This window comes from Barbus barbus (assembly GCF_936440315.1).
Source record: "Barbus barbus genome assembly, chromosome: 5".
Taxonomy (NCBI): Eukaryota; Metazoa; Chordata; class Actinopteri; order Cypriniformes; family Cyprinidae; genus Barbus; species Barbus barbus.
Window position 1 is genome coordinate 23,111,190 of NC_136733.1, and position 16,568 is coordinate 23,127,757.

General features: G+C 35.9%; 1 protein-coding gene across 1 annotated transcript in view; it reads right to left on the reverse strand.

Annotated features, from left to right (window-relative positions):
* gc (GC vitamin D binding protein) overlaps positions 1-16,568 on the reverse strand; it is a 34,166-nt gene that overhangs the window by 4,417 nt on the left and 13,181 nt on the right. Inside the window, exons 4-11 of the mRNA XM_079417167.1 lie at positions 15,927-16,138; positions 12,673-12,805; positions 8,392-8,480; positions 6,854-6,980; positions 6,129-6,331; positions 3,108-3,240; positions 2,011-2,105; positions 1,787-1,898 (exon numbers count right to left, since the gene is read on the reverse strand). Coding sequence (XP_079273293.1) covers positions 1,787-1,898; positions 2,011-2,105; positions 3,108-3,240; positions 6,129-6,331; positions 6,854-6,980; positions 8,392-8,480; positions 12,673-12,805; positions 15,927-16,138 — 1,104 coding nt within the window. The remainder of the gene's footprint in view (positions 1-1,786; positions 1,899-2,010; positions 2,106-3,107; positions 3,241-6,128; positions 6,332-6,853; positions 6,981-8,391; positions 8,481-12,672; positions 12,806-15,926; positions 16,139-16,568) is intronic.

Consider the following 16,568-nt stretch of genomic DNA (forward strand, 5'->3'; position numbering starts at 1 on the left):
TTAAATGTGACTTCTTTTATTTTGTTTGTTAATAAATATTTGTGTGGAAGAGGCCAAGCAACACTCCAATTAACATTGTACAATGCCATCCATTTAAAAGAAGATGGAATAGATTTTCTGTTGATACGATTTCGAACAAAGCGGTTATTGACTTTGTCCTCAACAATCAAAATCCCTTCTATAGAAGTATACTGAGATAGAATTGTTAGGCCTACATATAGAAACAGGGTTAAAGGTTTGCTCTCCTTTCAATAGAGTTTTTATACCACAAAGAATGGCATTAAATACACTGTGTTATATTCTTTTAACGAAGCCCCAAAATCAAATTTCCTGGAAAATTCTGAAAAGGAATATAGCTGAACATTGTCATCTGCCAACTGATTAACAAAGTATGTTATTTATACCATCTCTCAAAAAATAATGATTCAATATTCTGATTATTCCAAATAAAACAAAGTTGAGGTGAAAAATGATGTTTGTAAATTAGTAACCACGACAATAAAGCCTGTTGGTGAAACTTTGCTAATTTAATGGGTAATTAACCAAGTGAGAAGGGGCACTGTAACAAAAATTCAATGCCTCCAATTTTCTTAAAAATAAAATTAGGAAAGGCTCATTTATCTTCCAAACAGAAAAGTTAAAAAAACACAACACAGAGGGATACAGAACACAGAAATAATTTTTCAAGATGCAAAAAATTTAACTGTACAACTGTTCACTTGATAAAAAATGAAAAATAAACCCCTGAAATTTCATAAAAAAAAATCAAAAATACAAATTAAAGTGTACAGTTGTACAGTTTCATTTTTTTGCATCTTGAAATAAATATTTCTGAGTACAGTATCCCTCTGTTTTGTGTTTGTTAATTGTTTTCTGTTAGGAAGATAACTGAGACTTTAAATTTTGTTTGTAATAGATATGCTTATAAATCAAGAACAAGGCATTTATAGCTGTATTTATAAACTGCTTACTAATGACTATTAATGTTGGAACAATGCTTTATAAAAGATGAACTGACTATTTACTAATGCTTACCTAATGATTCATAGCGTGCAGTTAAAGTGGTTGGTAAAGTGTTACCAAAAACATCTACTCAGCTGTTTTCAACATAAAATAATAATAATAATAATAATGTTTTTGAGCAGCCAATAAGAATATTAGAGTGATTTCTGAAGAATCATGTGACTGGAGTAATGATGCTAAAAATTCAGCTTTGAAATCACAAGAATAAATGAGATTTTTTAAATATATTCAAATAGAAAATAGTTATTTTATATGAAAAGATTTGGACTGTTTTTGCTGTACGTTGGATCAAATAATTGCAGGCTTGATGAGCAGAAGAGAATTCTTTAAAAAAACCCATTAAAAATCTTACTGTTCAAAACCTTTCGGTAACACTTTATTTTAGGGTCTCTTAACTAGTTGCTTATTAGCATGCATATTACTAGAATATTAGCCATTTATTAGTAGTAATTAAGCACATAATAATGCCTTATTGTACATGATCTTATTCTACATTCCTAATCCTACCCAATACCTAAACTTAACAACTAGCTTACTAACTATTAATAAGCAGCAAATTAGGAATTTATTGAGGGAGAAGTCGTAGTTAATAGTGAATAAGTGTTCCCTATTCTAAAGTGTTACCAAACTTTTGACTGGTAGTGTATATTTACATGCATATTTTATTTAGTAGCATATATATGTGTGTGTGTGTAAGCAAACTTTTATTTAATTTTCTATAGCTGAAACTTTTCAAAGTGCAGTGCTTATTCAGTGTGCTCACCAGCTTTTGACACAGTTGTGCCGGGGAGCGCTGGGAACAGCAGGATGTGGCGAAGTCCACCCAAGCTTGTGTTCGCTTCTCACCTCCCTCCCCCTGCACCTCCTTCTGCATCCTGCAGAAAATAAAGCATTGATGATGAGTCTGATCAGCTCCATCCTTTCAAATCCCCTGATGTTAAATAACATCTACTGACTATGTTCTTTTCTAGTCTAACCATAACTTACAGAGTCTTGAACGAAGGCAGGTCCAGTTCAAAGTACCGCGAACAAGTGTCATCCAACTTGGACAGAAGTGCCATAGTCTTTTTCAGTTTACTCTCCTGTTTGATAAAAGTTGAAAGAGAGAGAGAAAAAAATAAAAAGGACAGTTTGACCAGTAATCCAACCCTTAAAATCAAAAACGGCTATGTATTTTCCTCGTCAATGTTCAAAGTCAAGCAGCGGGAGAGAAGATGAGAGAGTACCGTTTCGTTGTTATGACAGTTCAGATTGGTTAGCACCAAGCGAGTACAAAGAGCACCCTGTCGCTCTAAATTAATTGAAATCTCGCAACCCTCTCTCAGTTGGCGAGCGAGCTGAGTTTGTGCATGCTAATGATGTACATTCATTCCCTGGGTACAGATGCAGTTTAGACCCTTCAATTAGATGTCCTCACCAGCAATTCTTCAAACTTCGCCATTTACTCTATGTGGAAAAACAGCAAGCGAGCAAATAATTGGAGGATCTGCAAGGAAAAACTGAAAGGCTAAATTAACCAAACGACACGCTTTAGATCAGGTTACCTGTGAGATTCTGATATCATCTTCAAGCATTAAAAGCAGTTCTCCTGCAGCTCCGGTTACAGCATTAAAATAGGATTTCTCAAGCATCCTTATGCAGTGCTGTCTTACCTCAACTCAATGCGATTTAATCTTGTATTATTGACAGAAGAACTTTGAAAACCATCAGCATAAAGTCTCAGCTCCGATGAGAACGTCAAACAATACAATCCCAATCTCAAAACTGAGATGAGGCTTCACAGCAAAATGAAGTCACTCAAGAGAGGCATTGTGCTGCAAATCATCTAGACATGCATCAAAAAGATCGAAGCCTCTCACAATAGCCGTCTACCCGGGCTTTGAGCTGTCTTGCAGTCAAATAAGCACAAAAAACCCTTGAAATCTGAAGAATGGCTTGGTTGTGTAATTCAAATTCAACTGAAAATCTGCTTCTAAGCACAGAACATGTGTTTTCAAATCAACCTGTTGTGAAACAAAGATCTCCTGTCGTGAACCAGAGACTGGGATATCATGTCAGTCTCAGGAGGAATAGCGTCATCTCACCTTCTCTGTTAAACATGCTGCGACATCAGCAGATGAGCAGCAGGTTGTTACTGTGTTCTTGATTCGATCGAGAACGGTGGTCAGCACAGGAAGAGAAATGGAGACATGATTCACTCCAATTAGAAACAAGTATCTGGAAACACACGCACACATACATAAACATGCTTTTGATCACATTCATTGACTTTGGGAGACATGCTATTTTGTGATTCCCCTACTGTGCCATACATCATGAGTTTATTTATATTTTGTGGCCACTATAAATGCAGATTCTGAGGGCAGGCCACAAGCAGAAATGTTCAGTCAACCAGCAGGAGGCTGCAAGACCTCAATGTGTTTTGAAAACATTCTCCATAGGAGGTACTGGTCTCTTCACCCTAGGTTTCTGCTGCAATAAGGGTGTTCAAACTTGGGTCCATAAGAAGGTTTTGTCCAATTTATTATATATTTATTTACATCTATAAATCAATATTTATTGTGAACAACACTGAATTTCAAATATGAATCGAATTGGAAATGTTTCTCTTTAGGTTTACAACATCCATCGTTCAAAATAGTTTTGAATGTTATACTGGCTTTCATTTGGAATTATCATTAGTATAATATTATCAGTGTTATTTTAGTATTATTTGTATGTATTTATATATTTTGAATTAGCTTTTACTTTTATAAAATGGTGAAGGATTATATATGAACATATACGCTTGAACTAAAATTAATTTCCATTTTAGTTTTAGTAATTCTGTATTTTGGTCATTATTATAAATAATATTATTCATTTTTCTATTTACCTTTAATTTATTTTTCTTTCTGTTTTAGTTTTAGTAAATGTTGTACTTCTACTTATTTATTTCTGTTAGTTTCCAAGGCAACAATTCCATTTTTTTTTAAGTTTAGGTTTTTCATAAAACATTTATATTTATTTTATTTCAAATTGTATTATTATTATTAATGTTATTTTAGTATTATTATTATTAATATCAGTTAACAATAACATAATTTTATATTAAGTATAAAACAATTGCTAAAAATACATGAAACACATCTATTGTGGAATTTAATTTTAATAGAAACTCAACAAGTATGAAATAACAGCACTCACTTGAGTATGTAAAAATAAATAAAAAATCTGTGGCATAAACATCTATGCAAGAATCTGGTCTACTACAATAAAAATAACTGTATATTGTCATTTTAGTTTTATAAGTTTGACAAAGCAAATGAAAGTAGTTGGGAATAGGGATATTAAAGATTTCTCACTCAGCTTGTGTTTTTGTGCCGTCTGAAAACAGAATTTTGTTGGGATTAGTTTATTTCACACATTGTAAAGCTTAAAATAATATATTTATACATTTAAAGGCTGATACTGTATACAGGTCACTCTAAAATGAAGATTTTAAAGTTTTATGCTCCACCACTAGAGGGTACAATTGGGCAGTGTAATGACTGAAGAGCGAGAGTCTTATCAGGGAGTTAGTATGCTTTTAAATATCCTTTATTTTAATATTAATAAAAACGTATGTTCTTCTCAAGTTTTTGTCAGAGCACCCTGTCTCACATTAATTTGACTTGCATACACACTTTTCTACAACAAATGACCTGGTATTAGCCCCCCAAAACACTGTGAAAATGTCACCTGTAATGACACCAAACCCTGAGGTAAACTCAGCAGAACTTGCTAGAACATGTTCGAATTCCATGTTGAGTGGCTCATCTAATTGTAGTTCAAGATAAATTAAACTGAAATTTCTTTGCAGGACTGTCTGCCCCGCAGCAAGAGTTCATTCTTTCTTGTCCACCCAGGCACACAAGTGACTTCATACGGCTCATTCAGCACAGCATGTGCAGTGCATATTGGCTACATTTTCATTAAATGAGAAAGGCACGAGGTGCTGATCAGAGAACAGCCAACCGAAACGGACCATCATGGGAGAGAAATGGTCAGATCTTTCTTTGAGGGCAATCTACGGTCAGTGTTCAAAGCATTATTTTCAGGAAAATGATCCTGAGCCTGCAAAGCAAAAATTGAAATAGGATCTGAAGTGTTACACAGAGGACAAATGGGTCTGATCCATATTAATCTAAACGTAATCTGATCCTAGTTGCAGGAATATATAGGAATAGTCTAAACCAGGCATCCTCAAATCTGGCCCACTCCTGCAGAGTTTAGCTCTTATCCTAATCAAACACACCTGAGCATGCTAATCAGAGTCTTCAAGATCATTAGAAAATCCCAGGTAGGTGAGTTTGATCAGGGTTGGAGCAGATTGGCCCTCCATGGAAAGATTTGAGGAACCCTGGTCTAAACCACATCAACTCCACCTATTGTTAATCTGCTCGTTCATGTCTGTGGGGAAAATTTAAGGTCCAACCATGGCCCACATTCTCCAGGTGCAAGTCAAATACGCTTTACCATCATTCTGATAACGGGCTAAATTAATTTTAGAATCAGGCGAGAAGGTGATCGCTTTTGATGCACAGTTAAGACGAGTTTTCAAGTGCTTCTTGCAGCCCAAATTGACATTTGGTTCAATCTGTCTATGAAAAACGTATCACAAGAGGCATTCTGAGCTTTAGCATAATGCAATAATGCAAATTAAGCAAAACTCAAAAGCTTTTTTCTCATGTATGATAATTTTGATAATATGCTCATATTCAGAGCCAATCTATGAATAATTCATGACTATTTGCACTCTTGCCCTTTAAGCAACTAGCTAAAGATCAAAATCAAGAGGAACGCTCTCCACTGTGTTTGAGAAAAAGGGGACCGGGTGACTATTCCCATAGTGGGTCATGGTGAACACGCAATATGTCTATTATATTACTCAGCATCACATTAGCATGTAAATCACATGAAGTCAGATCAAAATATAGTGCGCTGATTGCAAGGTCTTCATTCAACAAAACATGTGATCTCGGCAGAATGAAATAAGCAGGCTATCAGAACTATTGGTTGACCTTCGCTTTATGACATGCTTGGGTTCCCTACCTCTGAGTATTTGATGAATATTAAATTAGCACCTGTCAATCCCATGAGGTTGAGCTTCCTCACAGAGCTGGGATGAAACAGGCTTGGCTAAATCTGTAGACGGACGAGGCTGCCTTTTCAAGTCATCCATGCAGGGAAAAGTATCCAGGGCAGGTTTACTGCAGCACTTTCGGATATCCTCAGACATGGCATCCAGTTTGGATTCAGCACACAGAACTTTCTGAAAGCTTGTTAGCTATTATGAAAGAAAAATAACAATGAATCTGGCTCTTTTACTCAAATGATATGAGAGCTCTGTCAGATTCACACTAAAATTGAATGGCATAAATGATAATGATACAAATTAATTGAATAGGAACAGCAGCTTTGATAAAAGCATTATGTGACTGTGTGAAGGTACAGAAAAAAAGGCTGGTCTTTCAACAGCATTCACTAAAGGAACTTTGTATAATTAACCAATAAATGGCCATAAAAGTAAGTTCTGCACCACTGAGTAAAATAAAAAAAATGTCAGATTAGAAAGAAGTGAGTATTATGTCTTCCAGTAGTAGATTTGTTTTCTTTAGTTACCAAAGAAAAGCACATTCTTTTTGTTTGTCATATCATCAGATATCTTGTAAAGCAGAACAGGAGAAATCCACCGCCAGAAGGATCACTGGTCAAAAGAATTGTCCCAAAAGAGACATTTGTGCTGCTCATGTGGTTTGTTGAACACAGCATCAAGCGGCCCACCCCCTCCTCTGACCCTTCTCCTCACCTCTTCAATGATACATTCAGGTTGTGGCTGTAAACAGCATTTTTCAAGCCCAGCCTGAAAACGTCCAGACATGACTGATGCCTCTTCAAATGACAGTCCTAGTAGATTTCCATAATATGCAGACAACCTATAAATATGACATAATTTACATGTAAGAAAATGTATATCCATGGTATGTAATGAGCATGACACATTTCATTCACACAGGCTATATAGGAAACTAAACAGTTAACATATTTGCATATGCTGCACTTAATCTGGATCACATGTCCTTGTGCTATTTTAATCATCATTATGATTAAATAAAAAAGTAGAGAGAACAGAAAACTTAAGTACTGTATAGGAGGAAAGAAGCATGTGTAATATTTTCAGAAATGTTACTTTCCTCATGTCATTCTAAACCCATATGCTGTTGTTTCTTCCATAACAAGGGGTGGTGGGGGGGGGGGGGGGGCTCTTATTGTTGCTATTTTCCATTCAATGACGTCATGGTGACCACAATAAACACCATAAAAGTAATCCATGTTACTCATGCAGCATAGAGCTGTTCTGCAATGACTTCAAATTTTTAGGCCAGCTCTGTTTTTTAGAAAAGGTTTTCTATAGATTTTGTTCTGAAAATAAGGTGTGTGGTAAACATTACATTTATTTTTGTCCAGCAACAAGAGTCATAACTTGATTCTTAAAAATTTCTATTAACTATTGTTGTAAGGAAATGATCTAGATTTGTTAGATCTATGCAAGAAAACAAGCCCACAATTTAAAATAGTACAAAACTATTGGTATCCCAAATACCAAAACTCAAAATATGCCACTTCCATACTTAAGCTACATATTTTATGTCACTGATATGCATTAAACACAATTTTAATGGTATGGTAAGTGCAAACACAATAAAAACATCTAACTTTAAGATTGAGAGCGCATAAACAAAATACTTTAGTAAGAGTGGTAAAATCCTTTATTTTTAAAATATTTGATAAAAGAACTATATACAGTTATAGATCTTGTTCTTATTTTACTCTTCTCCTTCTCGCTCCTTGTAAGTCATGTCTGCACACAGACTTCTTACTAGTTCCCCTCCCAAAAATCTCTTGTTCGTCTAGCACAGTTTTATAATTGGCAGAATATAAATTGGTTGGGGAAATAATATTTGGTAACACAATTTTAACAGTGTCCTTGTTACATGTTACATGTACTTACTGTAATATTTACAGTAAATTATACATAATTACATGCACCTAACCAAAACCTTACCCCACAGAAAGTACATGTAGCTTCAATCAAATATAATTTATCCAATATGTCAAACCATTAACCCACAGAGGGGGGGAAATCAACCTGCAGAAAGAGTAAACAAATGGAAACCTACAGAATTGTCAACCCTGCTCTATGAGGATTAAATAAATAAATAGAAAAATACAACAACAACAGGATACTATTTTGAAACACCATGAGAATGGTGGATAATAACATAATTTTTGCTGAACTGTTCCTTCAATAGTATGAGGAAGCTGTGTGAGCCATGGCATATTTACCCAAACTTGAAGGATTTCAAATTCACTTGGTTGTTGCAAACATTAGAGAGAAACCTCAGAAAAATGTTGGAGCTTCGCATTTGGAATCTCTGTAAACAGACAGGATTTGTAGTAAGATATTTTACTAATAAATCCACATCAACCACCACCTTTCATTAACATGAGTATCATCATCATATTCAGTGCCCTCCAAAAGTATTGGAACAGTAAGGCCAATTCCTTTATTTTTGCTGTAGACTGTAAACATTTGGGTTTGACATCAAAAGATGAATATGAGATGATAAATTAACATTTCAGCTTTTATTTACAGGTATTTTCATCTGGATCTGACACACAACTTAGGAGATAGCACCTTTTGTTTGAACCCACCCATTTTTCATGTCACCAAAAGTATTGGAACAGATAGAATTAACATAGATTAAAGTGAAAAAGACTTAATATTTAGTTGCGAATCCTTTGCTTTCAATAACTGCATCAAGCCTGTGACCCATTGACATCGCCAAACTTTTGCATTATTCTTTTGTGATGCCTTTCCAGACTTTCACCACAGCCTCTTTCAGTTTTGGGGGTTTACTCCCTTCAGTCTCTTCTTTAGCAGGTAAAATGCATACTCTACACGGTTTAATTATCCATTAGGCAGTCGTGGCCTAATGGATAGAAAGTCGGACTTGTAACCCGAAGGTCCTGAGTTCGAGTCTCAGGTCTGGCAGGGATTGTAGGTGGGGGGAGTGAATAACCAACACTCTCTCCACCCTCAATACCATGACTGAGGTGAGACCCTTGAGCAAGGCACCGAACCCCCAACTGCTCCCCGGGCGCCCCATCATTGGCTGCCCACTGCTCTGGGTGTATGTTCACTACTGTGTGTACACTTGGATGGGTTAAATGCAGAGCACAAATTCCGAGTATGGTCACCATACTTGGCCACACACCACTTCCCTTTCCCCTTAAGTGTGGAGATTGACTTGGCCAGTCTAAAACCTTCCACTTCTTGCCACTGATGAACTCCTTTGTTGTTTTGGCACTATGTTTTGGTTTATTATCTTGCTGCATGATGAAGGATCTCCCAATCAGTTTGGTTGCATCTTTCTGTAAATTGTCAGACAAAATATTTCTGTAGACTTCTGAGTTAATTTTGCTGCTGCCATCATGTGTTACATCATTAATGAAGATTAATGAGCCTGTCCCAGAAGAAGCGATGAAAGCCCAAGCCATTACATTACTTGTGTAATGTGTACCATAATGTACACCTGTGTACACTGTGTTTCAGATGAGCTTGTATGTTTGGGATCATGAGCAGATCCTTTCTTTCTCCAAACTTTAGCCTTTCCATCACTTTGGTCCATAAAATCAGTCCATAAAACCATGTCCCAGAATTTTTGAGGCTTGTCTCCTATTCTTCTTGCTAATGAGTGGTTTGCATCTTCTGGTGTCTTCTGCGAACAGTAGATTTTGATACGTTCACTCCTGCCCTCTGGAGGTTGTTGCTGATGTCACTAACAGTTGTTTTAGGGTCTTTCTTTATAGCTGTCACAATGTTTCTGTCATCAACTGCAAATGTTTTCCTTGATCTACCCGTTTGAGGTGTGTTACTTAGTACACCTGTGGTTTCTTTCTTCCTCAGGAGATTCCAAATGGTTGTATTTGCTATTGCCAGTGTTTGTGCAATGGCTTGATTGATTTTTCATCTTCTCTCAGCTTCACAATTGCTAGTTTTTCACCCATAGACACCTCTCTGGTTTTCATGTTGGTTACACGTCTAACTAACTATAAATGCAGTCTGCACAGATCTGAAACTGAGCGCAGACATTCAGTGCTATTTATTGTTTGAATAATCAATTAATAGGACACACCAGGGCAATAAAACACACCTGTCAGTCACATGTTCCAATACTTTTGGTGACATGAAAAATGGGTGGGTTCAAACAAAATGTGCTATCTTCTAAGTTGTGTATCAGATCCAGATGAAAATACCTGTAAATAAAAGCTGAAATGTTAATCTCTCATCTCATATTCATCTTTTGATGTCAAACCCAAATGTTTACAGTCTACAACAAAAATAAAAGAATTGGCCTTACTGTTCCAATACTTTTGGAAGGCACTGTATATATATTTTTTAATTTTCACAATAATTATTGGTGTTTTGACCTACACAAATTAAACTGATTCAAACTGAATGATATCATTATACTGTATTAATCACTCTTATCCTCATAATCACTTTATTCAATCCCATAGTTCTGCTTCCTTAGACAAACTGCTAAACAAAACTAGACAAATAGCACTCTTCCCCCTACACAGCAACTAAAATGTGTTTAAAAGAGTGACTGCCCAAATCCACCCCCCACCCCCAAGCTCAAACGTCAAGCTATGCCAAGGTGTATATGACTTTATTCTTTCAGACGAATCCAATCGGAGTAAAATTCTAAATTGTCCTTGCACTTCCAAACTTTATGATGGGATGAGTGGGTGTTTTTGCTCAAGAGTCCAAAAGTAGTCAAATAAAGTGCATCCATCCATATTAAAACATGCCTCACACGGCTCGAGGGAGTGAATAAAGGCCTCCTGTAGCAAATCGATCTGTTTTTGTAAGAAAAAAAAAAATCCATATTTAAAACGATATAAACAGTTTTGTGTAACTTCCACTAACTGTCGTACACACGTTCATGAGAGACTGCCTTTCCGGCGAATGCCACCAGAAGTAAGCATAGCGCGTGCACATGTGAGTCTTTTGAAAACCAGCGTTCCATTTCATAGGTTCAATTCAATGCTTCAATAGCAGTCCCTATGGGAAAACCTTCGGTGTGACGAATGTCTGAAGCCCTTATACCTGCGTGTGAATTCAACAGATTTCATTTCCCTGAGGAAGTGGATTATCTGTTGCCTGAAAAACCTGCCCATTATAAAGCTTGGAAGAGCAAGGACATTTTTTTTATATAACTCTTGATTGGATTTGTCTGAAAGAAGAAAGTCATTTACACCTAGGATGCCTTAAGGGCGAGTAAAACATGGACTAATTTTCATTTTTGGGTGAAAAATTTAACATACTAATGCCTACATACACAAATACCCACAAATGAGATATTGTACGGCAGCACAGAAAGCCTGGTGGGGACACCAGCAACTTACACTGTCGACCAGCATATCAAAAACAAAATATACTGGTTGGTTTAGAAGGGATAGCCTAAGTATCCTGATCAGACCCAACTCAGACTCACAGGCTAACAAGAGTTTAATAATATTTTTAAGCTGAAAGAGCTAGGTTTGTTTAGTTAAAATTTGCTGCAGTCCAGAGTCTCAATGTGAAAAAAGAAGCAGAATAATGTTTTCTTGATCAGAGATTAATATTTTACTTTCCCTAGGTTCATTTTATAGTACTGTTTTTACTTAGAATTTAGGACTAAACTAAAGCTATAAGAAATTTTATGAACATAATGTAAGCATTAATATTCTGACATTCATATGCATGTAATAGAAGCGAAACAATCAGGTCTACACTAGATCCGATATTAACTTGTCTGAACAATTACATTTATTGTTAATGCCCCCAGACATCATATTAAATATATTCTCTCTGCACCTAGACAGGGGAGGTTGTTAAACTTATCTTAGGTAGAAAACTGCAAATCATGCCATATTCATTCAAACTGTTATAAAAATGGGCTGGTTCTACGATTTCGGGCTCCTGATCTGAGCTTGAGCTGATGCGATGTATTTTCTATTTATTTAGATGTTTATTTCTTCCCTAGGTATAAGAGGTCGCAAGTTTAAACCTTGCTCAACACACAATTTTTGTGAATAAATGAAACTTCATATAATTACATATCTTAGAAATGGTAGCAGTGGTAGAGTTAATCACAGATGTCAGATTTTCAGGGGGTCTGAAGTGAAAGACAGGTGACTGTCTGTCTCCCCTACATAACAATAGTGCTATTAAGCAGACATTGCATTTTTCATGTCTGAGCCATTTCTAGACCCCACAACAGAATATCTATAATTTGCTTTTCACGTAACCCTTTGACCACCATTCCTTGTCATTTCAGTGCCAGTTACTTCAGTCGTGACGTCTAATAATAATATAGTCCTGTGAGATGTCTTATGTCTTATTATGGTTTGAATGATATGCAGCGTCTTACTGTGTGTGGGCATATGATTGTAAACGACAAAGTGTTAAAATATAATCGGCATTAAATACATTCACTCGACATCACCCCTCTCACTGGGGTCGTGCCACACCAGGGTTTCCAAAGAGTGTAATCAGAGACGTATGGTTCATACTACCTCTTGGAGGAAACATAAGTTTTTGACAGCAGGGCGGCAACATCTCTCTGCCATTCTCACATGGTTCTGAGTAGCATTAAGAACAAAGCCTGCTGGGATGTTTCTGTGCTTTCGGGCAAACTCATACACATGCCTAAGGGGAAAGAAAATAACAATAAATGACGTCAACACAGTAAATCAAAGCCCTCCAAGACATGAGTCATAAAGGGCACAGCACATTCTATTCCCCTAATAGTAACTTCTAATCAGAAATCAAAGCCACTAAAGTGTTGCTTTGTTTTATTACCATGAAAACAGCACATAATCCTCATGTTTACGCATAGATGGGGGTGTGCTGTCACCAAAAGATTTTATTATAGAATACTGTTGTCATTATGCTCCCAAAGCATATTTTAGAACATGGCTACACCAATTTAGCTTCATTATGCAGATCTTTGTTGGGAAGATGTAAAAAAAGAAGCGAGAGATGTATGAACTAAAAGGGATTCAGTCATGAGGTCTGTTTTTCTGTAAGCAAAACGAACATAATTACATGTTATATAAAAGCGATTACCATCCATGTGCCAAAGGACTTAAACTTCTAAACATTTAGATTGTCTGTTTTAAAATGATAAATTATGACTATTACATATACAAAATATATACTATGGCTATTGATTAATCTACTTTTTGATTAAATTACTATTTATAAGGGGAATTTTTTTTTTCTATATCTAAGAACTAGGTTTGTCCGTTTGTGTAGATGTTTGTCAAAACAAAACCTCTGAACCTGCAAACTTACATCTGCTGTTCATAAAACTAAAAATAGCTATCTGCAGCCCACACCGCTTTGAACAGCTGTAGAAATAATAATAATAAAAAAAAAAATACTATGTTTTTTTTAAAGCTGTAAATAATTGAGTATTGGAGTGTTTTACAAGTAAATACTATTTTAGTCTTTAATTTAAAGTAAAGTAGAGTAAAGATTCAGTGAATTTTCAGGGTTTATGTATTTATATATTAGTATTATTTTCTTATGCAGTCAAACAAACCAACATAAAACTAAAAATATAAAATAAAATTTATACAGTATATGCCGATAGAAAGCTATTAGTGAGTCTGATTTAACTATATTGATCGGGCACTTTAACCTGACTAATGGAGCTTTGGGGGTACATGTTTTTCTCATTTTGTTCAACTCGACAAAAGCACGTTTTGATGTATAGAATTATTTGGTATACAGAAATCTGCTTTAGTGCATCAAAGGAACTTATCTCCCCTCACTACTAATGCAAACACAATCAAAGGAAACAATGGCCAAAAAAGCAATTAGCACTTTGATAAAGGTGGCAATTTCTTACTTATATATTTTAAGTCCTAAGTGCCATAAAAGTCTAAACCAAAATACTGTATTATTGCTTAAATTGTCTTTAAATGGAAGTTCTGACCAAGAAGGCTCCCCTGAGGCAAACCAGCCCAACAAGCAATTATCACTTCCACCACACTATTAAACCCAAATGTGTTTTATAGGCAAAAAAAAAAAAAAAAGGGGGGGGGGGGGGGGGGGGGGGGCGATGAGATTTACCAAAGCATGTACAACAGATGCTATTGTCTCTAGTTTCAAGGATAAATTACAATCAAACATGTTGGTATTCATTTTAAAATGAACTCCTAGTAGAGCAGTGGAGAAAGAGGACACTTATGAGGACAATATGGCTATTACAGCTCACAAGCATATAAGAAACTTACTAAAGCACCAAATAATTTTCAGCTTTATGCAGTGCTCTTGTGGAATAAGTATTCGGGATTCATGCAGGATATTTGATGCCACTGTATGGAAACTTCATTGTGTAAACTTATAGCTCTCAGTTGTCTATGTTGATCTGCACCTATCGATGCAGTGTAAGCTGGCCTTAAGATAAGCCTGTAGATTCTGAAAAGTGTTTAATATCCAAAATGTGGCACTCAATGGTAAAATGGTGAAAAAAACATCTATGAAAGAGATCAAGACAGAGATTAGAAATGACAGGCAGACAAAAAGTTGTCAAAAATTTATACACATTCATATTTACATGAAAGGAAACAGTGGATAAATAAGGAAATCTTTGGTTTCTTGAAGCAATGTTTTCTAGTCTTTAGAGTCAGTAGCAGTCTTTTTTCATCTTTTTATCAGTGTGACACTGACAAAGAGATGTTATCATAAGTCATTAGACTGACATGGAAAATTTCCTTCTCTAATCATGCTATACCTGGAAGAACAGTTTTGAAAAAAATCATGGCTATTCAGAGAAACTAAATAGCCAGTGATTTTTCTGAGGTAATGTAATTGGGATACATCATTCAAATGAATCCATTCAAAAGAAAATGCTGAATTTGCAGGTTCAAGTTGTGAGAGATGCTTTTCTACCACTGTGACGTATAAGAACAGACATACCGCATTTTTACTCAGAGAATATATTCTAATATACTCTTCTACAGCTGCAAATCGAGAAAAAAAATAAATAAATAATAAAGTGTTAAAGGTGCAATAGTTGGTGATAGTCTTCAGAAACATTTTTTGTTATGCTGGTTGAAAGTCTCTTCACATCCCGATAGCATTCATTAAGTTAAGTGGTCTAAATTTATATGTATTTATATATTCTGTGGAAGGCGTAGGACCAAGAAATGTTCGTCGACTTTCCTACCTGCCTGTCAACATATGTATTTGCATACCTCTACGCACCCTGTTCACGCAGGAAATGTCATCAGCACGTTCACGTACGCTATGCAAGAATGGCAGGCAAACATCAACAACCTGACCCTCCTTCCTGGTATTGTAGTACTTTTATTAACGGTACTATAAAGCTTTCTCACCGGTGAATGACATGATGTATTGTAGTAATGTTGTCTCTGGTCGTCTGATCTGTTCGTGTTAATGCGTTCAGGGGGTGTGGCTTTGGACGGCGATTTGTTGGGAAGGTCCTTCGCTTTCAGTGCTATCAGGTTAAGTTAGCATTTTCCAAGATCTCCTACTGCACCTTTAAGTTGAAACTAGTTAGGAGGAATAATTAGTACTTTTAAACTACATCAAAGTTATTTAAAAAAGGCTAGATAGAGCCTTTCAAAATTAGAGGATTTCTGAAGACTGGGTAGTAGCAATGTGTTTATGCTAAAGAAAATGAGAAAGTGACCAGGGGTGAGCGACAATGTTACATTGATTTCTTCTGTTTTTATTTCCACTAATAAGCCTGAAGCATTGTTGCCTTTATAATGACTCCTAATGGGACAAATCTCACCTGATAGCATAGTCCTTCTCGTCTTTAGTGAACTCGGTGCAGAGTTCTTCATTTGTGGGCTCCAGTAAAGAAGGCAGCTCATCTGCAGAGTACCGTAGTGAGGCCAGACAAAGTTTCCTCTCTTGACCCTGAAGTGTGCAGCACCGCTCAATGCCTGGGTGTTTAGGGAATGGAGAGTCCTTTCCGCATGACTTGTCAGAGATCTCTGTAGCCTTGGAAAGAGATTGTTACATAAATAAAAAGCAAGCGACACAACACAAAAGCAAAGGCAAAACAAACACCACAGTAAAGAACTGACTATATGAACAATTTTTGTCCATAATGAAACAAATTTATTTATCATGTTTTCTATGTTGGAGACATGATATTATTTTTTTATTTATTTAATAGTTTTGCATGTGTAAAATACTTCATGGTCCTTTAATGGCATTAAGACAACCGATTACATCATAATGGCTATCATATGAGCTGTGAAACTTACGTCTGCAGTGTTTGAAGCCTATTGAAACAGTCCTTGTATTTAAAATTGTAAATGCAATGTGAGCAACTAGCAAGTTGAGGCAGATGAGGACATTCTGCTCAAGCAATTATTTTTTAATGACATGAATGTAAGCCATCCCCAGGGAATGACAATGATACAAT